This window comes from Ailuropoda melanoleuca, chromosome 15 (genome assembly GCF_002007445.2).
Source record: "Ailuropoda melanoleuca isolate Jingjing chromosome 15, ASM200744v2, whole genome shotgun sequence".
NCBI lineage: Eukaryota > Metazoa > Chordata > Mammalia > Carnivora > Ursidae > Ailuropoda > Ailuropoda melanoleuca.
The window spans coordinates 80,345,250-80,372,798 of record NC_048232.1 but is presented as its reverse complement, the minus strand read 5'-3'; the positions used below and the strand labels follow the sequence as shown (position 1 = coordinate 80,372,798).

Genomic DNA, 27,549 nt, shown 5'->3' with positions numbered 1-27,549 from the left:
ACTCTGGGATCATGCCCTGAGCCAAAGGCAGATGCTTAACGACTGTGCCACAGAGGCGCCCCTCAATCCTCAGTCTTACCCTTGGCGGTGAGCTGTGTCTGTTTCACATACAGAGGAAAGCTCAGCCAAAGACCTCGGCCAAAGTCATTCTTCTCTTCAGTGGCAGGCCCAGACTCAGGGGCCCGGAGTGTCACCAAGCTCTCTGCCTCCCGGGGAGCCCCTGGAAGGCTGGCATGAGCAGGCCGCCCCTAGACCCCCACCCCTGCTGAGCAACAGCCAGACAGGATGGAGTTGCTGCTGGCATCCACTGCAGAAGCCGCTGAATCTTTGGGAGCCCTCGTGCTTCGAGCGGGGAGAGCAGACTCTCACTGTCTCATCCTGCTCTCACGTCACCACTTGGTCCCTGAGGCCTTCATGTCCAGCTCAGAGAGCACCAGGTGCACCTCCCTACCCCCACCCCACTCCTCTTGGCCTAAATTTATGCTCATAAACACATCCACGCCTTTAAAGTTAAAGTCCCTTCTAAGCTGTTAAACTCCTATGCAACCTTCAAAGTCCAGCTCCAATGGCCCTTCCTAGAGCCCTAACTCCTTTCCCTGGACGAAACTCATCATTCTCTCTACTTAATCCTTTGTCATCCCAAGAACTTCCTTTCCACCTGATGGCATCTGGGCCGTCAGTGCCCGACCCACAACCTGACACAAGTGGGGGGCTCTGGAAACATTTTGAGTAGATGGGAGTGTGAACGATGCCTGAAGGCTCCTCCTTACCCCCCACCCCCCAGTACTGGCTTTCCCCAGCCTCGGTTCCCTTGGGTGGACCAAGGAGCCCTCTGAGGTAACAGAGCCCTGTGGACAGCGCTCACCATGGTGACTGCAATGAACAATGGAGGAGAGCTGCTCCCTGGCAACCCCCCACCCAGTGACTTCACCGGTGGTTTTGCCGTGTGGATCCACACTCCTGGCTTCAGCACACACCAGAGTGGTTCACGTGTTTTCTGATGTTATGAGAGAGAGTGGAGAGGTGAGGCAGAGACTTGTGAGGTGGGCGGGGTCTTCTGGGACCTAGGATTTCATCTTTCCTCTCTCCATTCCAGGCTGCTCGTGAGGGAAGAGTGCCCAGAAGCTCCTGGACCCTCTTCCCCCATACTCCTTGACTGACATCTCTTGGGACCTTTCTCTCCATATCAGAAACTGGCAGTGAGTCCACACTCCTGGTCACGCCAGTCCAGCCTGCTCTGGACTGGGGTGCCATTGGGGCAGATGGGACACAGCCGTGGGCACACCGGGGGAGGGGGTAACTGGGATGGGGAATGGGGACAGGAGCAGACAGCTCACTCGAAGGAGACAGAAGATGTCGGGCTTGGTTTCAGTGCCACCTGGCTGAGGTCCTCTTTCTCTCTTGAGCCTCAGTTTCTCCATCTATGAAACAGGGGGAGTTAATACTTTCTCTGAACTCCTGAGTCCTTATGAAGACAGGCTAATCTGCTAGATGTGAGAATGGGTAACATATGAGCTGTATTAGTTATCTCTTGCCATGGAATAAATCACCCCAAAACTTAGTGGCTTTAAGAACATTTTAAATAAATAAATAATTGATTAATTTTTGAAAGAGTGAGAGAGAGGGGCAGAGGGAGAGGGAGAGAGAATTTCAAGCAGGTTCCACGATCAGCATGAAGCCTGATGTGGGCACATCTCACAACCATGATCTCACAACCCTGAGATCATGACCCGAGCTGAAAATTAAGGGTGGGACACTTAACCTACAAAGCCACCCAGGTGCTCCTAAGAAGATTTTTTATCTCACAGGTTTTTTGGGTCAGAAATACAAATGCAGCTCCAATGGATCCCATGTCTCAGGGTCTTTCACAGACTATAATCAAAGTTTGACTGGGGGGGCTCCTGGGTGGCTCAGTTGTTAAGCGTCTGCCTTCGGCTCAGGGCGTGATCCTGGCATTCTGGGATCAAGCCCCACATCGGGCTCCTCTCCTGGGAGCCTGCTTCTTCCTCTTCCACTCCCCCTGCTTGTGTTCCCTCTCTCGCTGGATGTCTCTATCTCTGTCAAATAAATAAATAAAATCTTTAAAAAAAAATAGCTCAACTAGAGAAGGACCCCTTTCCAGGGCCACTCATATGGCAGGACTCAGTTCCTCATGGATTGTTGAACTGAGAGCCTCAGTTACTCATGAACTGTTGGCCAGCGACCTCCCTCAGATCCTTGATGTGGGCTTCTCCAGAGGGCAGCTCATGACATGGCTCACTTCTATCAGAGTGAGTGAGCCAAGGAGAGCCTGAGAGAGTGTGAACAAGACAGAGTCACGATCTTTTATATTCCATCTTCAGTAACCCTGGAAGTAGCATCCCATCACATATTCTATTGGTTAGAAGCAAGTCAATGGGTCCAGCCCACACTCAAGGGGAGGGATTATACACAAGGTGTGACTAGCAAGGAACAGGATCCTTGCAGCCAATGTCAACTGCCCACATCAGCTCTAAATCTAGAACCGGGTTCTACAAATTAGGTGTGGATGAGACTCCTTGGGTGTGGTTTCTTGAGCTCAGTCCCTCCCCAACAGTAGATCTCATGAAACTCAGCTACCTGTTCTAAAACTAAGCAACCTGTTCTGAACACACCCAACACAAAATGGTGTGGCAGACCTGGGATAAAAGTGATAGACATCCCTATTCAAAAATGAAGACACTGGAGACACAAAAGAGTCACTGGTCCATAGCAGTTCTGAAATCCAACTGAGGAAATGTTGAACTTTTCCTGATTGGGTTTCAAGGCCTGGAAGTAATTCTCCATGGTTCTCAGCTCCACCCAACAGGTACTCGCTTGCTTCCACTCTCTAATTATCCTTTTAAAAAAATTAAGAATGTGAATAAGACAGAAGTCACTTTGTGTGTGTGTGTGTGTGTGTGTGTGTCTGCTGAGCAGTTTTGTCAGAATTTTCTAGTAGAATTTGAGAGTCCACTAGTCTCTCCCACTTTGTTTTTTGTTTTTGTTTTTTGGTTTTGGGGTTTTTTTGGTCTCTCCCATTTTGTACTGTCTCTGCCCCCTTTTCTCCAAGCTGGTAGTGCTTTTGCTGATATGATTATCTCAATAACTGAAGCCTACAGGGGCTCACACCGCTAGACAACAGCTACGCTCCTCTCTTCTGGGGCTCCTGCAGAGACACAGCACCCTTAAGCTTCCTAGAGGCCCTGTTACCCCACTGGGGGTCTGTGAGGTGCATCCTTATCTCTTTAAAGGGTCCTTTGTGTGACTGAATAATATGCTCTGAGCTTTTCATCTGTGTGAGCTTTTAACAAAAGGTGGTACAGTCACACCCTTGGCTCCCTTTTCCTGACTGAAGCCATTTCTTAATTTTAGCATCTTTTGGCTCTTGGAGAGGATAAGAATTTCCAAAGCTATTAAGTCCTGCCCCTTTTATGTTCAATGGTCCTTCCTTCAGTGAATGCTCTTTCTTCTCTCACATTTCACTACAAGGAGCAGGAAGAAACCAGGAGACACCTTCCGTGCTTTGCTTGGGAATCTCCTTTGCTAGACCCCCTGGCTCATTTGTCCCATGTTCTGCTTTCCACATAATTGTCAATGACAGTGTCACTAAGTTTCTGTCACTACATCACAAGGATATGTCTTCCTCCAAGTTCTAAGAACATGTTCCTCCCATCCTTCTGTGCCTGCAAGGGGAGCAACTCCAAGTCCAGATTTCTACTCATTATCTGTTTAAGGCAGTTAATTCTTTTCTATCATGTTACTCAAAATCCAAAGCCACTCCCACATTTTTAGGTATTTGTTACAGCAGCAAACCCATTCTTGGTACCAAAATATATGTTAGTGATCTACCGCTGCATGACAAATGGCCACAAAGCTTAGCAACTTAAAACTATGTGCTTAAAAAAAGTACACATTTATTATCTCACAGTTTCTATGCGTCAGGATCCTGGGTGTAGTCCGGCTGGGTCCTCCGACTCAGGGTCCCCCACAAGCTGTAATTAATGCATCAGCTGGGCTGTGTTCTCATACGAAAGCTCAACCGGGGAAGGATCCACTCCCATGCTCAGTCAGATGGCAGGATTCATGCAGTTCTTTGAGGACTCTTGGACCAAGGGTCTCCCTTCCTCATGAGCTCTTGGCTTCTCCACGGTGCAGCTCAAAACATGGCAACTGCTTCCACCAGAGCGAACAAGCCAAGAAGAGCCAGAGAAAGAGTGTGAATAAGACGGAAGTCACTAATCTCATCTCAAAGTGACATCCTCCCATTTTTGTCATATTCTTTTGATCAAAAGCGAGCTGCTAAGTCCAGCCCACACTCAGGGGGATGGGGTGGGGGACTAATGCTGTGTATGAATACCAAGGGGTAGGGGTCATGGGGAGACCTCTCAGAAGCTGCACAATCACAGAATTATCCCCACACAATTATGAAGTGTCAACATTAATAGGGTGTTTTGCTTTGTGATTTTTCAAAAGAATAAAATTGATCTTTTTAAAAAGATTTTATTCATTTGAGAGAGAGAGAGAGAAAGAGAGCATGAGTGGGGTGGGGTAAGAGTCAGAAGGAGAGGGATAAGCAGACGCCCCACTGAGCAGAGATACCTGACCCAGGGCTCGACCCCAGGACTCTGAGGTCATGACATGAGCCAAAGTCAGAGGCTTTATCGATTGAGCTACTCAGACACCCCTAAAACCCATCTGGTTCTTAATCTGCTCTGAACTTACCAGCAGACCAACTTGCTGGTTGACCTGACACAAGTCATTTCCTCTCTCTGGGCCTTGGTTTCTTTATCTATAAAATGAAGAGATTGGATTAGTTAATCCCAAAGATCCCTTCCAGCTCTGACTTGTAAGCTTCTCTGTTTTCCTTATTACAAAGATCTTCCTACTTAGGCCTAGGTACTAACCATTCACTGTATACAACGAACTGTTTTACAAGATTCACAAAATCTTAAAGACACTGCAATAAAGTCAGATGTTATGAATAAGAAGAAAATCACCAGGAAAAGGAACACAAACCTGAAAGCCACAGACGCTATTGTAGATGCCAGAGCTGCTCCTCAAAATTGGCCCAAAGGCAAAGACTGAGGTCACAGCAGCGTGGCCTCTGATCTCAGCTCTCCTATGTTGGCCAAGCTGCTTCCTTCCCCTTGAGCTTGAATGACCAGCTAGTAAAATGGACACAGTCCTACTTGTAGGAAGGCAAATAGTCACCAGGATAGGGGGTTTGGGGCAAAGCCTCCCACAGCCAGGGGCCTGCTGGGGAATCCCAGGGAAGCATTGGGTGCCGCAGATGGGGGAGAAGGTGGAAGGAAGAGGGTGCAAAGGGCAAGAGGAGCTCAGGGCCCCCAGGCTGTATGAGAAAGTTCTTTGAGACACTGGCATTGGAAGTGACTGGCTTTCCAGAGAGGGCAGAGTCTGCAGGGGTCCAGGTGGCAGGCCAGAGGGGATGGGTGATGGGTGGGGGAGCTTGCTGAGTATCAGAGAGGACTGGAAACAGCATGGGGGGCCCTTTCGTCAGGCGCTGGACAGACGGCCTGTTAGCTCTCCGCTTATCCTTCTCTGCAGAGACTGTGTCATCTGAGATGACCAGATGTGTTTCTTTGTCTACAGGACTAAGCTTGGAATTACCTATCCCAGAGCAAGAGTCGATGGAGCTGGGCCACCGAGCAGGTAGGGCAGGCTGACCAGGGACATTCTTCTCCTCCCTTGGTCTCACCTGGGCCTCCAGACCCACTGTGGGGCCCTGACTTCCTCCGCATTCTGTTGGAAGACAGAAATCAAAGGCAGGGGAATATTGCTGGGCCCCTCCTCTTTGTCCAGCCAGGGGCTTTGGCCCCAGTGCAGTGCCCCCTTGTGGGGCTCAGAGGGGAAGGGTGCACCCAGAGGGCAGGGCTGAGGGAGAACCCAGTGGGGGTCGGGGCTGGTGGGGGGGTGGTGGTGGAAGGTGCATGTGGGTCCTGAGTGAGCTCGTCCCAGGGAGTGGTGTGGCCCAAGGAGGGATGAATGGAGTGTTCTAAGCACAGGGAACAGTGTGGGCTAAATTCTGGAGGTGAGAGGCCTGGTGATTTGGTGAAGCCTAGGGAAGTCCATAGGACTGGAAGGCTGGAGAGGCAGGTGGGGGAGCAGTCCAGGTTAGGTCCTGGGCCTGATCCCAGAGGTGGGGGCTCTGGTTTCAATGCAGGGGTGGCTGGGTCAGGTCAGCTCTGACAGGGGCCCCACAGTGAGTGGCCATCCAGTGAGACTCAGGGGACACGGCTGCTAGAAGCTCTTTCCAACAACCCAAGGACCCAGGCCTTGTTAAACACTTCGGATTCCAGCCTCTCCCAGAGAGGTTCTGATGCAGGGGCCGGGAGGGGCCCAAGAATCTGCCAATGTAATGAGTGCGGGGGTTTCTGATAAAGGGCCAAGCCGGGACAATTGACCAGGAACCATTTGACCTTACACTAGCAAGAAAAGCTGGATTCACTCTGCCCGTTTTACAGCCGAAGGGATGGGGCAGAGTGGCAGTGAGGCCCCTGGGCTGCCAGAGGACGCTCATTCATTCATTCATTCATTCATTCAACAAACCCTGAGCTCCTAGAGGACAGGGGTTGGCCCTTCAGTTCCCTGTTGCGTCCCCAGTGCCTAGCACAGTGCCTGACACAATAGGTGCTCCCTCAGTGTGTGAATTGGGGCCCGGCCCGTGAAGCAGCCTGGTAGAAATGGGGAGCTCCGCTGCTGGAATTCTGAGCCCTGCACCCTGTGGGACCCCAGGAGGAGCCCCTCGTTGTGCTGGGCCGCAAGCCCCCCGGGAGCAGGAGGAGGGGCCACGGCCGAGCAGGTGGACGCTGAGTGCGTTATGTGTGCCTCATACCTGCCTCCACTCTATGGAGAAGGGTGCCCTCCCCACCCAGGAAGCCTCAGTTGTCCCCAGAGGCTCCGGTTTGCTTGGCTGCCTGGGGCAGGACAGGACTGGAGGCAGGGGATCTTCTGGACTGCCTTTTGTGTAGATGACAAAGGAGCAAGAATGAAATAGCATCTGATTTCACCGGTGTGGGGGGAGGAGGGAAGGAAAGGAGAGGCAGGCGGGCTTGGACATCAGCTTTCTCTGTCACCACAGCCCCACCCCTCCCCGGGAAGGGTCGGCCGCTGCACTGCCACCACTTGGTGACAGCAGAGTAGGGTTCGGTGAGAGTGCAATAAAACCCCCAATGGCGGCCAAAACCCACTGCTTTCCAGCAGCTTTCTCTGAAAAGGAAGCCTGGAACAATCAGAATGACCACCAGTGGGGCAGCCGCTAAGTCCTGCCCTGTTTGAAAGGGAATTCGGGTCTGTGTCTCCCACCATGGGTCGATCCCCAAGGCCCAGTGGTAGGTTTTTTTACCAGCCAGTGACAAAGCAATACATAGAATCCAATTTCATTTAGAAACAAAAGCAAAGCGAAACTATGAACACTTCAAGAGGGCTGGAGGAACCATCTAGAATATTTTGGAAGGAAGCTCACCAAATGTGTTTACAGCCATTACCTGGGATTAAGATTGGGGGTGGGGGTGAGGGAATGGCTCCTCTTCTTTATTTTGCACAGAAAGTACAAGAAAGTATCGGGTAAGGAAGAATTTACACACCACCGGGTATTATCACGTGTAACACATTATATAAATTGAGTGTGTTAGGTCACCGTCAGATTGGTCGTCAGAAACACTGTTATTTATGTGACTTACCCGCCACAAAGAAAGCGAAAACTTTGCTGGTTAGATCAAGGGTCATCAACTGTCAGAAGCAGCCTGATGTCAGAGGGGTGACCATGAAAAGAAATGACGTCTTACACTGATGAGGCACAGGGTTCCCCCGGGTCTGCCGCCCCTGCCGCCCCCTCCTCCCTGGCTGGCTGACGGCCTCCACCCACAGCTCCCATGCACGCGGCTGTCTGGTGGGTGCTGAGGGAGGTCCAGGACCCACTCACCCGTGGCCCAGCCTCAGTGAGACCGCCACCTCCCATCTTGGAGGGGAAATGAGAAGGTTTGTAGCCCACAGTAACAGAGAAAGCGAAAACCCAGGGTCGTGAGAGGGGTATGGAGCCTGCGGCCAGGCCAGCGTGGGGTGGGTATCAGGGAGGACTTCTGGTAAGATGGCATCTGAAGGAGCGGAAGGGTAGGATTTTGTCTCAGGGAGAAGGAGGGACAGGCCTTCCAGCCTGGGCAGACCCTGGGAGGTGGGATGTCACAGGGCATGGGTGGGGACGAAGGAGCAGCTGGTTTGGTGGGAGTCAGGGTTGGGTGAAGAGAGGAAGCAGGCCTGCGGGCTGGAAGCAGGAGCCCCCTGGGGCTGGGAGTCAGGGCCAGGAGGGGCCAGGGGGCGGGTGGGGAGACACTTGGGGGTGTGAGAGCCCGGAAGTGGCTGGGGTGATACCACCTGAATGGTGACAATAGCAGAGGGATGTGGGGGTGGGGCAGCAGCTCTGAATGCGGAGCAAAGAGCTGGCTGTCCAGCTCTGTGACTTGGCCAAGTCAAGGACGCCCTCTGCCAGCTCCCACGGCTGCTGGTTTTCTTCACTGGATCGCTGGAGGGTTCAAAGAGGGGAAGGGAACTAATCAAATGGAGCCAGGTTCCCTAAGGCACAGGGACGTCAAGGTCACACAGTGAGACCGCAAGGCTAGAGGGTCTGGGACTGCTGCCCCTATCATCAAAAACAATGTGGGATGATCCCGTCTGGTGGGAGGCTTGGCAGACCGAACTACGTTCTTCCTCTTTCTCTTCTGATTCCTCACCCATGCTTCTGGCTCCCATGATTTCTCTCTGTCCCCGTCCCTTTGATGCAGGCCGGCTGGGTCGGAGGACCCAGAGAGGGGTCCCACAGCTCCAGCCAAGAGGGTCTGTGGCTTTGCACAGGATAGAAATCAAATGCGTGCTGAGAGGAAGTGAGAGCAGAGTTTACTGAAGACAGAGAGAGAGTAGGTACAGATATCTGGGAGCCTCAGGAAGGAAAGAAGAGGGAGTCTCGTTTTTGCACGGGGCTCGGGGTTGGTATTGAGGACGGTGGTCAAGTGCCCTGTCTTCTCAGGCATCCAGGAACAAAGACGGATGTTTAGGTGTTCCCCACAAGTCACTGACGCCCGGAGCCAAGGGTCTTGGTGAGTTGGGGGTCTTGGAAAATGCTCATGTCACTCCTCAGATACTGGAAAACTGCTGGAAGACTCAAAAAAAAAATCATTAAATCCTTGACCTTTACGAGGATGACACACATTGTCTGTACATCTCAAGTAAGGTGGGGTACAGGTCCTGGCAAGAGTAGAGGCAGCCTAAGGCGCAGAGAAAGCTGTTTCTCGTGGGTCCCTGCAGTTTCCCTCACCTTCTTTTGCTGCTGCTTTGGGGCTCTGGGGGTCCGTGTCTGTCTCTTCCTCCTCCCCACCCCATCGCGGTCTCCCTTCCCGCCCCCCACTCTGNTTCTCTGTCTCCCTCCCCCCCCCCGTTCAGGTACAACCACTTTGCCCAAGGTCCATCTGAACAGGAAGGAAGACCAGCAGGACACGGACCCCTGGACAACTGCCCCCAGCCCTTTGGACACCTCCAAGTTCAAGTACCAGGGCCCAGTCTCCCCACAGCAGACCCCGTACCGGAGAGGCAGCCCCCTAAGGCAGGTCTACCTGGAGGAGGTCCGGGCTCCACCCCCATCGGTCATCAGCAGCGACTGTGTGTCCCCGGGGATGGACCCACAGCGTGGGTCCCTGAGGAAGGGAGGCTGCAGACCCTCTTCGAGGGACAGAAGGACTTCTTTCCACGAGGGGGCCCCGCTGAACCAGGGGCTGAAGGAGGGCCCCAACACGGGCACCCAGGGCCAGGGGAGCAGTAGCATTCCCCACAACATTCGTCACAAGTTTGGGAGCCACGTGGTGGACGAGCTGGTCTCTGAGGAGCAGGTATCCGAGTGGGCACAGGAGGAACCATTATGCCTGGAGACTTAGGGGGACCTGCAAGGAGCCTGCCCTTGAGCAGAGAGTTCCTACAGTAATACCGTTAGAGAGCAGTGTTGACTGTGCACTTGCTATGTGCCAGGCAGAGCCCACTTTGAAGTCTTCGCATAAAACAATTCATGTGATCTTCCCAGTGTGGAAGGTACTGTTATCACCAACCTATGGTTAAGGAGCCCGAGGCTTAGAGGGGTTCAGTAAATTAACCAAACTCACCCAGTCCTATGGGATAAGGGTCCAAGCTGGGCCAGCATATTCTGGGGGCCGGGCCCTTCCTGACTTTCCAGTTATAAGTCTGGTGTTGGATTAGATGCTTTTAACTCAAAACAAGTCCCCTAAGGAGACAGTGTTGACTGGGGATCAGAAGACTTTGGTTTGAATCCTGGCTCTGCCCCCTGAATGCTGGGTGACTTTGGATCAGTTACTTCCCCTCTCTGGGCTCTAGTCTCTACCTCTGTAAAGTGAGGCTGTTGGACTAGATGAGGCTGATAAATAGATAGCACGCATACCCCGACTTTCCTAGACTGCATTCATGGCAGACATCACTAGTCGATGCCGGCACCTTTCCCCCACCTGATACATTATACCAGAGAGTCAGTACTGATAATTGAAAGTTGAGATAAAACTGCTATTTCTGGTCAAATGCTGGGAGTTCTTCCTGCTCTGGTGTTTTGAGACATACTATCAAAGCCATCATCTCAACCCCCAAAGCAACTACGTTGTGCGGTAGGCCAGGCCCGAGTTATAACTTCTTTTTGAACATATGGTAAAACAGAGGTTCGGAGAGGTGACGTGATGTGCTTGGGGTCACATTGAGCAAGTGGAATTCCCAGGATCACAAAGGCTGTGGGCTGGGTCCCCTATGACTTTGTCAGTCTTAAGGGGTGGTGAACACACCCACCTGCTAGTCCGGGAGGTCACAATTCTAAATGTCCTGTCCTACTTGGAAGATCTTATCCCAGTTTGAGGCTGGCTCTATGGACACTATCTCTCACTGCCCCTCTCGGCCCTGGAAGCTGTCATTTCCCTCTTTGGCCATCACTGTCCTGGGCTTGAATCAAGAGATCTGGTTTTTCTCTCTAGATTTGACACATTGTGGGTGTCACTGAACCAGTGATTATCAGAGCTGGAAGGTACTTCAAAGACCATACATTTCTGCCCGCACCCCCATTTTATAAGTAGGGAAACTGAGGCCCAGAGAGGACCAGAGACTTGTCCAATGTCAGTAGCTGGGTTATCACAGAACTGGGACTCGAACCCCAGTTTTCTGGCTCCGAGGCCTGGGCTCAGCCTCTCTGAGCCTCACAGGTCCCTCGTGGGTACAGGAAGGAGTTGGCCCCAGTGAAATCTGAGGAGCCATCCAGGGCGGACTTGGGTGACACCTCTGTTTTAGAGGCAAACGGAGTTCTGTGGTTCACTGGCTATGGCAACAGGTGAGTCCTGCCCTGAGGCCCGGCTTCCTCATTTATAAATGGCAGGAGGAATATTACCTTATGAAGACCTCTTCCCATTGTGTACAGTAGGCACTCAAAGCAGGGAGGAGGCTCTATGATCGTTACCGTCCCAGTGCCCGTGTGGGGGGGGTGGTGGTGTGAGGGATAGAGGGCCTTCAGCCCTTCCAGCTCCCAGCCCTGAGCCTGGTTGAAAGCTGCAGGGTAGGGGTGCAGCAGGGGGTGGTGAGAGCAGGTGAGAGGGAGGGGGGGTTAGAGGGGAGCTAGGAGGCTGACCTGTTTCTCTCTCCCTTGTCTCTTCTCCCTTGCTCCCGGTGCAGGCTCGAAGGGCCATCGGTGAGGTCTTTGAGGGCCAGAAGAGGGCAAACTCATGGCCCAGCAGGACCCAGAGTCCTGTGGAAATCACCTCCATCTTCTCAGACTACTATGATTTGGGCTACAACATGCGATCAAACCTGTTTCAAGGTCAGGCCAAAGGGCAAGGGTGGGGGCTGCCAGCACCTGTGGTCCCCAAGCCATCCCTTCCTGGACCCCTAGGGGGTCTGAGACCCAGGACACATTCCTGGGGACAGCAGACACTCATTGCATGGCCACCAAGGGCGCTCTCTGGGCCAGGCCCTGTGCCTTGTGCTGGGAATGTCCAGGCCCCGGGCAAATCCGTTCTCATCGTGTGGATGATCCATGCCAGCTGGCAAATAGCTCCTCACTCCCTTGGGGGCCTCCGGTGTCGTAGTCTGCCAGAGGGAGGTCCCGGCACCCCTGGCCTGGGCACCTGTGGTCACAGTGACAATATCAGGCTTCCTAGGTTCAAAGCTCAGCTCTGCCACTTGCTGGGTGTGGCCTCGGGCAGGATCCTTCACCTCTTTGGGCTTCGGTCACCTTCTTGGCACCATGGGGATAATAATGATGACATGGCCCTCACTGGGTCATTGACAGGGCCCTGAAGTGCCACTTGATGGTGATTGGCCTGGGGCTCAAAACGAGTCGCTGGCAGGCCATTGTTTTCCCTTCCCAGGGCCATGGCGGCCCCACCTGGGGAGAAGGGTGGGTTGGAGGTTCGGACATCAATGTACGGTGTTTCCTGAGGCTCAACCGTAGTCCTGTTTGTTTGGGGCGAGGGCTGTTCGCTGCATTTCATGGGCTTATTGGAAACAGTTGGCCCAAGACCTCTCAGTAACAGGAGGTGGGTCAGAGCTCAAATCCATGCTTTTCTCCTGCTGCCAAAGCCCCAGAGTCTTTCCTCTGCTCCAGGTCACCTCCCTAGCTATGACCCCGTTCCCAAAGTGGTTTAACGGCCTGCTCAGCTGGGGGTCCGCTGCCCGCTCGCAGGGGCTTCTCTCGGCCCCCACATTCGAGTTTCGCCTCATTGCCAAGCATGACATCCTTCTGGTCCTCTTCTTTCTTCCCTCCGTCCCGCCAGGCCCTGTCCCATGCCCCCACGGCCTGGCAGACCTCCTCACCGGGCTCAGATCCCTGTCACCCAAGGAACCAGACAGCCACGGGAAGCCTTTCTGGCTCTTTCTTTGAGCCTGGAGGAGGGGTGGTGCTGGAGGAGGGAGAGAGAAGACCCCCTCAGATTGCCTTCTGTTCTGGGCCTTGGGGTTCGTGCCTTCCGCTTGTCTCCGTAACAATTATCACCCGAGGTTGCGCGCCACCTTATATGGTAACGTCTACCCAAACGTGAAAGAATTGTATAAAAAGCCTCTGTGCACGGGTCACCAGCCTGAGAAACACACCGTGGCAGCTGTGCCAGGGGTGGATCCGGAGGCAGCGCAAACCAGCTTGCACCCACCCGCTCACAAGAGCCCATTGTTAAATTTTCCCTGATTGGCATCGCATTGCTATGTCACGGTTAGCCGCGGTGGTGTTCATAGTCAGGACGTTGGCAAGCACCGTAAATTCAAGCTTCATTCAGCCTTAGCACCAGTGGGCTTCACCCCGGTGTCCTTCTTGTTGGCACCCACCCCGTCAGTCTTGCCCTTGCTGTTCCAGGTTGTGGCCTCACCAGAGTAAGGGAGAGGAAATCAGATAGGAGATGGGCTCGGAGGACCAGGGGACGGTCTCAAGCAGGAGAATGGCATTGTTGATTAAAAGACCATTCTAGTTGTCGTTGAGAATAGTTGCAGGGCAGCTGGGGCGGAAATGGCAAGACCAGTGAGGAGTCGACTGCAAAAATCCAGGTGGGACAGATGATGGTGACTTGTCTAGGGAGCAGGGCCGGGGCGCTACACAGCTCTGGAGGGCTCCATTTTACAATATGGCGGCCCAGGGAGGTAAGGGTGAAGGTGGCCTGATGCAGTAGGATTCTGGGTATTTGTGTAAGCTGGAGCACACCGAATATGCTAATGAATGGATTTGGGGTGTATGAGAGAGGACTTAAGGTTGATTCCAAGGTTTTTGACCTGGAAGCCTGGGAGGATGGAGTTGCTATTTCCTCAGAGAGAAGGTTCCAAGAAGAGTGGGTTGAAGAAATCCTATCCCATGCTGAGTCATAAAGAAAATCTTTTATATAGTCTTCTAAAATATTAAGTTTTGCTTTTCACATTTAAGCCTTTAATCCACTCGGAGTTGATTTCTGTTGTCCGTGAGAAGCAGGGATTCCTGTTTAATTCCTCCTTTATGTGGATTACCAATTGTCTCAGAACCTTTTACTGGGTAGTTTCACCCCTCCCCCCAGGGACCCGCAGGGGTACCACTGTTGTCCGCCAAGCTTCCACGTGCCCAGGGGTCAGTTTCCAGTCCCTCCATTCTGCCCATTGGCCCACTATTATGCTTTTAATGACCAAGTATGAGAGGTAGTCTGGTATCTGGTTAGGCAGATATCGGCCCACCTCTCCACCATCATCCCCAGCTAATGTTTGGCTATTTGAGGTTCCTGACTCTTCCATAGAGATTTTATTTTTATTTTTTACTTATTTGAGAGAGAGAGAGAAAATGAGCAATGGGGAGAGGCAGAGAGAGAGAGAATCAGACTCCCTGCTGAGCAGGAAGCTGGATGCAGGGCTCGATCCCAGGACCCAGAGATCATGACCTGAGCAGAAGGCAGAGGCTTCACCGACTGAGCCACCCAGACACTCCTCTTCCATAGAGAGATTTTAGAACCAGCTTGTCAATTTCTATAAAACAAAAACCCTGTTGAGATTTTAATTAGGGGCAATCGTCAGTTTTATGATAAAGAATTTTCCAATCCACAAATATGATAGGTAGGTCCATTAATGTAAATCTTCTTTCAGTATCTGTAAATTACATTGTATAATCTTTTTCTACAAGGACTATGCAGTTTTCTTTGTTAGGTTTCTTTATTTTTTATTTTTGTTTAAATTTTAGTTGGTGAACATACAGTGCAATATTGGTTTCAGGGGTAGAATTCAGTGATTCATCACTTACATACAACACCCAGTGCTCATCACAAGTACCCTCTTTAATACCCATCACCCATCCAACCCATCCCCCACCCACTTCCTTCCATCAATCTTCAGTTTGTTCTCTATCGTTAAGAGTCTCTTGTGGTTTGTTTCCCTCTCTCCTTCCCCCCCCCCCATATGTTCACCTGTTTTCTTTCTTAAATTCCCCACATGAGTGAAATCATATGGTACTTGTCTTTCTCTGACTGACTTATTTTGCTTAGCATAATACACTCTAGCTCCATCCACATCATTGCAAATGGCAGGATTTCATTCTTTTTTCATTCTTTTTGATGGCTGAGTAATATATGTGTATATTTATACCACATCTTCTTTATCCATTCATCAGTCAACGGATTTGGGCTCTCTCCATAATTTGGCTATTATTGATAATGCCGCTATAAACATCGGGGTGCATGTGCCCCTTCAGATCTGTATGTTTGTATCCTTTGGGTAAATACCTGGTAGTGCAGTTGTTAGGCTGTAAGGTAGCTCTATTATTAACTTTTTGAGGAACCTCCATATTGTTCTCCAGAGTGGCTGCCCCAGTTTGCATTCCCACCAACAGCACAAGAGGGTTCCCCTTTCTGCACATCCTCACCAACACCTGTTGTTCCTTGTGTTCTTAATTTTAGCCATCCTGACAGGTGTGAGGTGATAACGCACATGGTTTTGTTGTACGTCCCTGATGATGAGTGATGTTGAGGATCTTTTCATGTGTCTCTAAGCCATCTGATCTCTTCTTCAGAAAAGTGTCTATTCATGTCTTCTGTCCATTTCTTAACTGGGTTATTTGGTTTTGGGGTGTTGAGTTTGGTAAGTTCTTTATAGATGTTGGATACTAACCCTTTATCAGACATGTCATTTGCAAATATTGTTTCCCATTCCACAGGCTGCCTTTTAGTCTTGTTAATTACTTCCTTCACTGTGCAAAAGCTTTTTATCTTGATGGAAATCCCAATAGTTCATTTTTGCTTTTGTTTCCATTGCCTCTGGTGATGCCTAGTAAGAGGTTGCTACAGCCAAGGTCAAAGAGGTTGTTGCCTGAATTTTCCTCTAGGATTTTGAAGGCTTCCAGTTGCACATTTAGTTTTTTTATCCACTTTGAATTTATTTTTGTGTATAGTGTAAGTAAGTGGTCTAGTTTCGTTCTTCTGCATGTTGCTGTCCAGGTTTCCCGACACCATTTGTTGAAGAGACTGTCTTTTTTCCATTGGATAGTCTTTCCTGCTTTGTTGAAGATCCGTTGACCATAGAGTTTTGGGACCGTTTCTGGGTTCCCTATTCTGTTCGATCGGTCTGTGTGTCTGTTTTTGTGCCAGTACCATACTGTTTTGATGACTACAGCTTTGTAATAGAGCTTGAAGTCCAAGATCTTGATGCCTCCAGTTTTATTTTTCTTTTTTCAGAATTGTTTTGGCTATTCAGGGTCTTTTGTGGTTCCATACAAATTTTAGGATTGTTTGGTCTAGCTCTGTGAAGAATGCTGGTGGTATTTGATAGGGATTGTATTAAATGTGTAGATTGCTTTGGGTAGTATAGACATTTTAACAATTTTTCTTCCAATCCATGAGCATGGAATGCTTTTCCATTTCTTTGTGTCCTCTTCAATTTCTTTTGTAAGTGTTTAATAGTTTTCAGAGTACAGGTCTTTCATCTCTTTAGTTAGGTTTATTCCTAGGTATCTTATTGTTTTTGGTGCAATTGCAAATGGGATCAATTCCTTGATTTCTTTTCTGCTGCTTCATTATTGATTTATAGAAATGCAACAGATTTCTGCACATTGATTTTATATGCCGCAACTTTGCTGAATTCATGTATTAGTCATAGCAATTTTTTGGTGGAGTTCTCCAGGTTTTCTACATAGAGTATTGTGCTGTCTGTAAATAGTGAAAGTTTTACTTCTTCCTTGCCGATTTTCTTGTTGTTGTCTGATTGCTGAAGCTAAGACTTCCAGTACAATGTTAAATAGTAATGGTGACAATGGATATCCTGTCTTGTTCCAGACTGTAGGGGAAAGGCTCTCAGTTTTTTCCCCATTAAGAATGATATTAGCTGTGAGTCTTTCATATATGGCCTTTATGATGTTGAGGTATGTTCCATCTATGCCTACTTTGTTGAGTTGTTGAAGGTTTTTATCAAGAATGGATGCTGTATTTTGTCAAGTGCTTTTTCTGCACCTATAGATAAAAACACATGGTTCTTATCCTTTCTTTTATTAACATGGTGTATCATGGTGATTGATTTGTGAATATTGAACCAACCCTGCAGCCCAGGAATAAATCCCACTTGATCATAGTGAATAATTCTTTTAATGTCCTGTTGAATTTGATTTGCTAGTGTTTTATTGAAAATTTTGCATCCATGTTCATCAGGGATATTGGCCTGTAATTCTACTTTTTAGTGGGGTCTTTTGTCTGGTTTTGGAATCAAGGTAAGGCTGGCTTTGTAGAATAAGTTTGGAAGTTTTCCTTCCATTTCTATTCTTTGGAACAGTTTGAGAAGAATAGGTATTAACTCTTCTTTAAATGTCTGATAGAATTCCGCTGGGAAGTTATCTGGCCCAGGATTTTTATTCATTGGGAGAATTTTGATTATTGATTCTGTTTCTTTGCTGGTATAGGTCTGTTTAAACTTTCTATTTCTTCCTGTTTCAATTTAAGTAGTTTATAAGTTTCTAGGAATTTGTCCATTTCTTCCAGATTGCCCAGTTTGTTGGCATATAATTTTTCATAGTATTCTCTTATAATTGTTCACATTTCTGTGGCATTGGTTGTGATCTTTCCTCTTTCATTGATGAGTTTATCTGTTTGGGTCCTTTGTCTTTTCTTTTTGATGAGCCTGGTTAGGGGGTTATCAATTTTATTAATTCTTTCAAAGAACCAGCTCCTAGTTTCATTGATCAGTTCTACTGTTTTGTTGTTGTTTCTATATCCTTTATTTCTGCTCTCATCTTTATTATTTCACTTCTTCTGTTGGTTTTAGGCTTTATTTGCTGTTCCTTTTCTAGCTCCTTTAGGTGTAAGGTTGTGTATTTGAGACTTTTCTTGCTTCTTGAGGAAGGCCTGTATTGCAATATACTTCCCTCTTAGGACTGCCTTTGCTGCATCCCAAAGGTTTTGGACTGTGGTGTTTTCATTTTCATTTGCTTCCATGTATTTTTTTATTCTTTAATTTCCTAGTTAACACATCCATTCTTTAGTAGGATATTCTTTAACCTCCATGTATTTGAAGTCTTTCCAAATTTTTCTTGTGGCTGACTTCCAGTTTCATAGCATTGTGGTCTGAAAATATGCATGGTATGATCTCAATCTTTTTGTACTTGTTGAGGGTGGATTTGTGACCCAGTATGTGATTTATTCTGGAGAATGTTCCATGTGCACTCAAAAAGAATGCGTGTTCTGCTGTTTTAGGATGAAATGTTCTTAATATATCTGTTAAGTCCATCTGGTCCAGTGTGTCATTCCTTGTTGATTTCCTTGTTAATTTTCTGCTTAGATGATCTGTCCATTGCTGTAAGTGGGGTTTAAAGTCCCCACTGTTATTGTGTTGTTACCAATGAGTTTCTTTATGTTTATTATTAATTGATTTATTTGGGTGCTCCCAAGCTTGGGGCATAAATATTTACAATTGTTAAATCTCCTTGATGGATAGACCAACTAATTATGATATAATACCCTTCTTCATCTTTTGTTACAGTCTTTGTTTTAAAATATAGTTTGTGGGGGGCACCACGCGGTTAAACGTCTGCCTTCGGCTCAGGGCGTGATCCCGACGTTATGGGATCGAGCCCCACATCAGGCTCCTCCGCTATGAGCCTGCTTCTTCCTCTCCCACTCCCCCTGCTTGTGTTCCCTCTCTTGCTGGCTGTCTCTATCTCTGTCAAACAAATAAATAAAATCTTTAAAAAATAAATAAATAAATAAAATATAGTTTGTGGGGCACCTGAGTGGCTCAGGTGGTTAAGTGTCTGACTCTTGGTTTCAGTGCAGGTTGTAATCTCACCATTGTGAGATCAGCCCCTGCGTCAGGCTCCACACTTAGTGTGGAGTCTGCTTAAGATTCTCTCCCTCCCTCCCCACGTGCTCTCTCGCTCTCTCTCTCAAATAAATAAAAAAATAAAATCTAGTTTGTCTGATTTAAGTGTGACTACTCGAGCTTTCTTTTGACATCCATTAGCATGATAGATGGTTCTCCATCCCTTCACTTTCAATCTGCAAGTGTCTTTAGGTCCAAAATGAGTCTCTTGTAGGCAGCATATGGATGGATCTTGTTTTTTTAATCCATTCTAATACCCTATGTCTTTTGATTGGAGTATTTAGTCCATTTACATTCAGAGCAACTATTGAAAGATATGAATTTAGTGCCATTGTGTCACCTGTAGAGTTGGTGTTTTCTAGTTTCTCTGGCCCTTTCTAGTCTTTGTTGCTTTTGGTCTTTTTTTCTCCACTCAAAGAGCCCCCCTTAAAATTTCTTGCAAGGTGGCTCAATGGTCATGAACTCTTTTAGTCTTTGTTTGTCTGGGAAACTCTTTATCTCTTCTTCTATTCTGAATGACAGCCTTGCTGGATAAAGAATTCTTGGCTGCATATTTTTCCCATTTAGCACTTTGAATATAACCTACCACTCTGTTCTGACCTGACAAGTTTCTGTGGACAGATCCGCTGCGAACCTGATCTGTCTTCCTTTTGGTTAAGGATTTTTTTCCCTAGCTGCTTTCGGGATTTCTCCATTGCCTGTGTATTTTGCGAGTTTGACTATGATATGCCTTGGTGATGGTCAGCTTTTGTGGAATTTAATGGGAGTTCTCTGCGCTTCTGGGATTTTAATGTCTGTGTCCTTCCCCAGGTTAGGGAAGTTTTCAGCTCTAATTTGTTAGAATAAACCTTCTGTCCCTTTTTCTCTCTTTCCATTTTCTGGAACTCCTGTGACACAAATGTTACTATGTTTTAATAAGTCACTGAGTTCCCTAAGTCTGCCTTCGTGGTCCATTACCTTTCTTTCACTCTTCTTTTCAGCTTCGTTATTCTCCATAATTTCACCTTCCATATCACTGATTCATTCCTCTGCTTCATCCATCCTCGTTTTTATGGCATCCATTTGGGTTTGCATTTCAATTATAGCATTTTTAACTTCAGCCTGACTAGATTTTAGTTCCTTTATCTCTACAGTAGGGATTCTCTAGTGTCGTCTATGCTTTTTTCAAGCCCAGCTAGTATCCTTATAATCGTTTTAAATTCTGGTTGAGACATCTTACTTATATCTGCATTAAATCCCTGGCCATAAGTGCTACTTCCTGTTCTTTTTTCGGGGGGGTGGATTTCTGCATCTCGTCATTTTGTCCAGAAAAGAAAAGAAGAAAGAAAAAAAAACCCAGCAAAACAAAAAACCAAAAAACCCCCTAGATCCTAGGTGTGTCTTGTTAAAAGAATCTAGATCCAAAAATAACATAACATAGCACAACATAAAATAAAACAAAATAAAATAAAATAAATATATAACAATAAAATTTTTAAAAAATAATAAAAATTTAAAAGGAATTGAAAAAAATTAGAAAATACATGAAAAAATAATTTAAGACAAAGAATAAAAGTAAAAAGGAAGCTAGATCCTCTTTCCCCTAGAGCTGAAGCTTTGCAGCCCTCTCTGATCAGTAGACTAGGTGCCAGAGAGCTGTTTGTGCCCGTCGTCTGGGGCAGGGGCCTGTTGTGCTTCTCAGGCTTCTTTCCTTGGAAATGTGACTCCAGGGCCCAGGGCTCAGTGTCAACAGCTCCAGTCTCCGCTAGGTGGCACTGTTTTGCTCCCTGAAGGCTTCCAGCAGCACTCAGAATGGGATGGAATGAATATGGCCCCCCAGCTCTCTAGCCCCACAGCTGAAAGTGGGCACCCCCATTCTTCAGGGACCCCTCACAGAAGAGCAATCAATCACTCTTGGCTCCCCAGTTTCCATCAGAACTCCGTGTTCATCCTGCTTGCAACTGAGCTGTTTTATGTCAGGCATGCAGTGGGTTTCAAAACTCCAAATTTTAGGCACTCCTGCAGAGTGGACCCGCGCTGATCCCCGGGGGGGAAGGGTCTCCGCAGGCTTTTGCCATTTGCTGGCCCATCCGTCTTAGAGGATCACGCAGCATTTGAAGTTTATGGCAACAGAGATCAGAAAGCCGGCGCCTAGACCGCTGCTCTCAGCTGGCTTCCTGGCTGCTATGCCTCGGAACAGTACAGCACTTGGGCACCACCCGCTCTTCCTGTGACCCCAGGGATCCTCAGACCACCCTGTCACTCCTGGGACTCCGCCCCACGTCACCACCTGAGCGCCTTTAAGCCAGGCACATCCCCCATGGTAGTGGACTTCTAAAAGTTCTGATTTTGCCCTCCGCTGCTTACAATACTTGGCAGTGGCCACCTTAAGCCAGCTCCCCCCACCCCCACCATAGTATCTTCACCTGTGTGTCTCCCCCCAGGTCAACTCTCCACACCTCCCAACTTCCAAAAGGTGGTGTCTTTTCTACTGGTAGACTTACAGTTTTTGTTCTCTCAGACTTCTGATTAATTTCTCGAGCTTAGGGTCCCCCTACTCTTCTGCCGTCTTAACTCCTCTGTTAGGTTTCTTTAAAGGACTTATTTTTTTGGCTGCTTCTTACAAATGGTATCTTTTTTAAAATGACATTTTCTAACTTTGCTGCTTTATACACAGATGCGGCTTTTACTTTTGCCTATTAGTCTTTTGTCCTGAACTCTTGCCCAGCTCGCTTACTAATCCCACAATTTGTTTGTGGGTTCTTTGAGGCTTCTTCTTAATACTAATAATGGCTGCACTTACACACAACATATGACATGTGCCACCAGGCTCAGCTCTTAAATATTTTAGACACATTTCAATTTTCACACAGCAGTGGGTGCTACCATTCGCCCCTCCTTTTTTTTTTTTAGGGAAGAAACATTGATGCTAGGAAATGTTAAATGACCTGCTTAAGGCCACACAGCTAGGAATGGTCAGACTTGGGGCTGAGTTCTCATTATTATTTTTTTTTAAAGATTTATTTATTTATTTGAGGGAGTGGAGGGGCGGAAGGAGAGGGAGAGAGAGAATCTCAAGCAAACTCCCCACTGAGCTTGGAGCCCGATGTGGGGCTCGATCTCATGACCTGAGATCATGACCGGAGCCGAAATCTAGAGTTGGACGCTCAACTGACTGAGCCCCCCAGGCTCCCCATCTATGTGGGCTGTTTAGAGCATAATAGTAATAGCTCCCTCCCCTGCCACCTGCCAGGTTCAGGTCAGGTTTCACAGGTACCTGGGCAGCCCGTAGGGTACTTCTCCTGCTGCAGGACCTGCCTTTTGCTAACAGTTCCTCTGCTTGTCTTTATAGTGTTAGCCCCTGTGTGTGAACCCCTAGGCGATGTTAAATAGACGGGTCCGGGGGAACCTCACAGAGAAGGTGACTTTTGAGTCACCTGTAGGAGGGAAGCAGGTCAGCCTATGGATTGCAGGGGAAAAGCAGTCAGGCAGAGGGACCATGACCATGCTGGGTACACTGGCTCTTTCTGCACTTTTTACTGGGAGCCATTGTAGGGTTTTGTACAGAGTGACTTATGTTTCAAAGGATCCATAAGCTGTTAAGTTGAGGCTGGACAGAGGAACACAGTGGGCATGAGAAGAAGCAGGGAGACCAGTGAGAAGGATCAGATGAGGATAGGATTTTAATTTAAATGGCTCCAGGTTGGTTCTCTCTCCACCAGCCCACACCTGGGCTGTGGAGCCCCCTTGCCCTTTGCAGAAGAAGGACTGGCCTTCGCATTCTCTCTGCCATGCCAGCTTGGGCCAGGGCTTTTTGCTCCAAGCCTTGGTACCCCCCAGACTCTTGGGGTCTACATCAAGCTCCCAGGTCACCCCACTGTGGAGCCTCTAGTTAGATTTAACATGAGAAGCGGGCCCCACCTTGGCTTTGGTGGTGGGGAGCGGCGACTCAGCACATAAAAAGCCAAACAAGTCCTCTCAAACACATCCTAGCCAGTTTCCCAGATCAGACCACTTCAGATCTCGATGCTGGTGCCTTCCTTCGACAGATTTTTAGTGCCTACTTGAAATTTCCATGGAGAAATCCAGAAGTCAGCTTCACAGCTTGCTCTGATTTCTGATATCTGTTATCCTTCCTTTCTTGCTTTCTTTTCTTTTCTTTCAAGATTTTATTTAAATTCTAGTTCACATATAGTGTAGCATTCGTTTCAGGGGTAGAGTTTAGTGATTCATCAGTTGCATAGAGCACCCAGTGCTCATTACATCACCTAACCTCTTTAATGCCCATCACCTGGTTACCCCATCCCTCCATCCCCCTCCCCTCCAGCAGCCCTCGGTTTGTTTCTCATAGTTAAGAGTCTCTTATGGTTTGCCTCCCTCTCAATTTTCATTTTATTATATTTTTCCTTACCTTCCCCTATATTCATCTGTTTTGTTCCTTACATTCCACATATAAGTGAAATCATACGGTATTTGTTTTTCTCTGACTTATTTCACTTAGCATAATACCCTCTAGTTCCATCCACGTCATTGCAAATGGCAAGATTTCATTCTTTTTGATGGCTGAGTAATATTCCCTTGTCTAAACATCTTTTTTTTTTTAAAGATTTTATTTTTAAGTAATCTCTACACCCATCATGGGGCTTGAACTCGCAACCCTGAGATCAAGAGTCGAATGTTCTACTGACTGAGCCAGTCAGGTGCCCCTTCGGTCTAAATTTTTTTTTAAGATTTTATTTGAGAGAGAGAGAGAGCAAGCACAAGCATGGGGAGGGGTAGAGGGAGAAGCAGACTCCCTGCTAAGCAGGAGCCCACCATTGGGCTTGATCCTAGGACCCTGGGATCATGACCTGAGCCGAAGGCAGACACTTAGCCCACTGAGCCACCCAGGCATCCCTCAAATTTCTAACTTAACATTCTGTCACGTAAGCATTTAAAGCCATAAACACCAAACAATGAAACTGCTCTAAAATTGTGGATTTCTAGCCGGATGGTGTTTTCATTAGTGAAAGTGGCCTGACATGGTTTTCTGTCCTTTGAAATTGTTATTAGAGACTTGCTTTATAGCCCAGGGGACAGTCAATTTTTGTAGATGATCAATATATAGAAAATCATCCCTTGGGTGCAGAGTTTCATGTCTGTCTAATAGAGCAGGCTTGTTAAGTATTCCTATACAGGTCTTCTAAGGTCTTGTTAATATTCTCTGCTTGATCTGTTAATTACTAAAGATGTATCTTTAGGTCTTTCCCAATGACAGCAGATTTGTCAATTTTTCCTTGTAGCTCTGGCAATTTTGCTTCATCTATTTTGAGATTATTCTAGCACAGCAAGTTTAGAACTATTACATCGCCTGAATGAATTGCAGTGGTTTTTATTTATCTCATGTTTTTATCTCGCAATGCCTTTGCCTTACAGTCTATTTGTCTGAAATCAATAAAACGCGACCAGATCGCTTTTGGTTAGTACGTGGTTGGCACATCTTTTGCTACACTTTCCTGTTTATCCTTTCTCTGTGTCCTTTTGTTTTAGTATGCTTTACATAATATATATTTGGAAAATATCTTTTGTAGTCTGATCATTTTTTTTCATCAATGGGGCTTAGTCTATTTATATTTACACTAATCCTTGATACATTCGAAATTATTCCTATGACTTTATTTTGCGTTTTCTGTTGGTGCTGCTTTTTCCCTCCTTCTTTTCTTGTTTTCCATTCGAGTGAAGTTTCTTTTTTTTTTTTCCAATGTGTGTCTTTAATTTCCCTATTTTTTAGTGGTTACCTTTGACATTTTTACACACATAGCTAATACATTCTGAAGTTAAACAAGATATTTAGGCTTTCCTGAATAATGTAAGGACACTAACAGGCCTCAGTTTTATTCTCTCTGCCCCCATCTCAGCTTACATGTTATTATTTTATGGAATTTTAACTGTACAGAAACAAAGTAGTTTAAGCTGTGGATTCTGGAGACAAAGGGTCTGAGTTTGGGCCCTTGACTTTCACCTAACAGCTGTGTGACTTTGAGCTCTATCAAGCTCTGAGAATGTGCTTGGCACATAGCAAATCTTCAAAGATGGTTAGACATCATCGTCATTATTTTACTCCAAAAATTATACCCCATGTATATTATGTACAATTTATGTACATGCATATGTATTGATATAAATATACATCAATGTATGGCCACTTCTAAGATTTCTTTGTTGCTGGTATTTTAAGTTTTACTTGAATGTACCTAGCTTTTTACTTATGCTGATTGGGAAACTGATTCTTGAATCTGAGAATTCCTATATTGCACCAATTCTGGAAAAATTCCTGTGATGATTATCTTTTCAAATGCCGCCTCTCCAGTTTCTCCAGTCTCGCCTTCAGAACTCCACTTACACATATATCAGGCCTTCATCTTATCGTTTTCATATTTTCCACATCTCTTTCCCTCCTCTGTGCTGCATTCTAGTTAATTTCTTCTTCTTCTGTTTTTTTTTCCTTAAGCAGGCTCCACATCCAGTGTGAAGCCCAGTGCAGGCGTTAAACTCATGACGCTGAGATCAAGACCTGAGCTGAGGGGCGCCTGGGTGGCGCAGTTGTTAAGCGTCTGCCTTTGGCTCAGGCGTGATCCCGGCGTTCTGGGATCGAGCCCCACATCAGGCTCCTCTGCTAGGAGCTTGCTTCTTCCTCTCCCACTCCCCCTGCTTGTGTTCCCTCTCTTTGCTGGCTGTCTCTGTCTGTCAAATAAATAAATAAAATCTTTAAAAGAAAAAAACCTGAGCTGAGATCAAGAGTTGGATGCTTAACCAACTGAGCCACCCAGATGCCCCCCCTTAGCTAATTTCTTTAGCTATATCTTCCAGTTGACCATTTTTTCTTAGCTGCATCTACTCTATTTTCCTTGCCCCATAAATTTGCTTTTAAACTTTCTGATGCCAATTTTCAAACTTAAAAGAAGAGAGAACAATTTAGTGACTACTATGTTGCATTTGTAACCCTGCTTGAGCAATTAATCCAAGTCCAATCTCAAGTTTCATCTTTTCTCCCACCCACCCATCTGTCCAGCCCGCATTATTTCAAACCATTTCTGAGACCTCTAATCATTCATTGAACTTATTTTTCAATTATTATAGGTTTCATTTCTGAAATCCCATTTGCTTCTTTTATGAATCTGCTCTTTCTGGGTAATTTCCTATTCTTTATTGATACTTTTATTCTCTCTTTCGTGACTTCAAACATTAAATACACTTATTTTACATTCTGTAACTGATCATTTGAATCCTTGCTGTCTTTTGGGATTTAGTTCTCTGATGTTTCTGCTGACTCTTGATCCTGATAACTTGTTTCTTTGTGTGTGTATTTTAACTGTATACATAGAAATACTTTCTTTTTTTTAATTTAAATTTTAGTTAACATACAAGGCAATATAGAAAGAAATTTTCTTTTTTTTATGATCTCATTTACGTATTTGAGAGAGAGAGAGATTACGAGATAGAGCACGAGAGGGTAAGAGAGAGAGAGAAGCAGGCTCCCTGTTGAGCAAGGAGCCCAATGCGGGGCTCGATCCCAGGACCCTGAGATCATGACCTGAGCTGAAGGCAGAGGCTTAACCGACTGAGCCACCTAGGCACCCCTAGAAATAAATTTTCTGAAAATACAGATATTAATTGTCCCATGCCAGATACTTCAACAAATTTCCAGTAATGTCATCTTCCCAATCTTGCAAGAAAATTTTATTCCTTTGAATAGATGAAGAGACCAAAGCTCTGAGAGGTTAAATACTTGTCTGAGGCCACACTGTTCATAAATGCCAGAGTTGGTGTTTGAACCCAGGCCTGCCTCCCCACACCCCTGCCCTCCCACAGTCCATCATCCATAGGGGAAACTGACACCCAGGTATGAATCCTCGAGTGCCTGACCTCCGTTGACTTGGGGTTTCTGGGGATTTTTTTCATGGGATTCCACAGGGGCCCCTGAGGAGACAAAGAGCCTCATGAAGGCCTCCTACACCCCAGAGGTGATTGAGAAATCAGTGAGGGACATAGAGCACTGGCATGGCAGGAAGACGGACGATCTGGGTATGTGGGGGCTGGGCTGTGGGAGGCGGGGTGTGTTGGCCCCAAGGTGCAGAGACAAACCAGAGCAGCAGGTAGAGCTCTGGAATAGGGCTGGGAGATTCATGGCTCACCACTGGGGCCCGGGCACTCCAGAAGTCCTCTGGGTGATCTGGGCTGGCTCCTTCCCACCCTCTCTGCAGGACGGTGGCACCAGAAAAACGCGATAAATATGAACTTACAGAAAGCATTGGATGAGAAATTCGGAGAAAAGAGCAAAAGCAAGAGCTCAAAGTACTAGATACGACTGGGAAGATTTGCCCTCCACTCAGAGAAAGCGCTAACAATAAAGAAAAGCACACATCTGAATGTTCTCTTCTTGTTGCTTCCCTTCACGTTGGGGTCGGGGCGGATGTGTGGTGCTGGAAAGACCAACCGGGGGAGGAGAGAAGCCCCAAGAACCCAAACTCTCCCCATACCTTCCCCCTAGATATACACCCCAGTCCCTCATAATTCCAGGACAAGATGTGGGAGCTGAACGCTGCCTGGCTTCCCCCTCATGTCCTGTGGGAGGGGGGTCTCACAGTGAACACTGCAGGAGCTTACCTTGCACGCCCTCCCTAGCTGAACCCCAATTACTTCCGGACATCATTCCTCCCCCAGAAGCCCATGGACGTCAGAGGAATAAGG

The 27,549-nt window shown here is 47.3% G+C and overlaps 1 protein-coding gene across 1 annotated transcript; it reads left to right on the top strand.

The window, feature by feature from the left end:
- Positions 1–134: 134 nt before the first annotated feature.
- Positions 135–27,210, top strand: TEX33 (testis expressed 33). The gene is made up of 8 exons (XM_019794496.2): positions 135–437; positions 785–1,023; positions 1,097–1,199; positions 5,611–5,670; positions 9,454–9,896; positions 11,719–11,863; positions 26,773–26,883; positions 27,063–27,210. The coding sequence occupies exons 4-8, from the start codon at positions 5,649–5,651 to the stop codon at positions 27,158–27,160; spliced, it is 819 nt and encodes a 272-aa protein (XP_019650055.1). The 5' UTR covers positions 135–437; positions 785–1,023; positions 1,097–1,199; positions 5,611–5,648; the 3' UTR covers positions 27,161–27,210.
- The last annotated feature ends 339 nt before the right edge of the window (positions 27,211–27,549 follow it).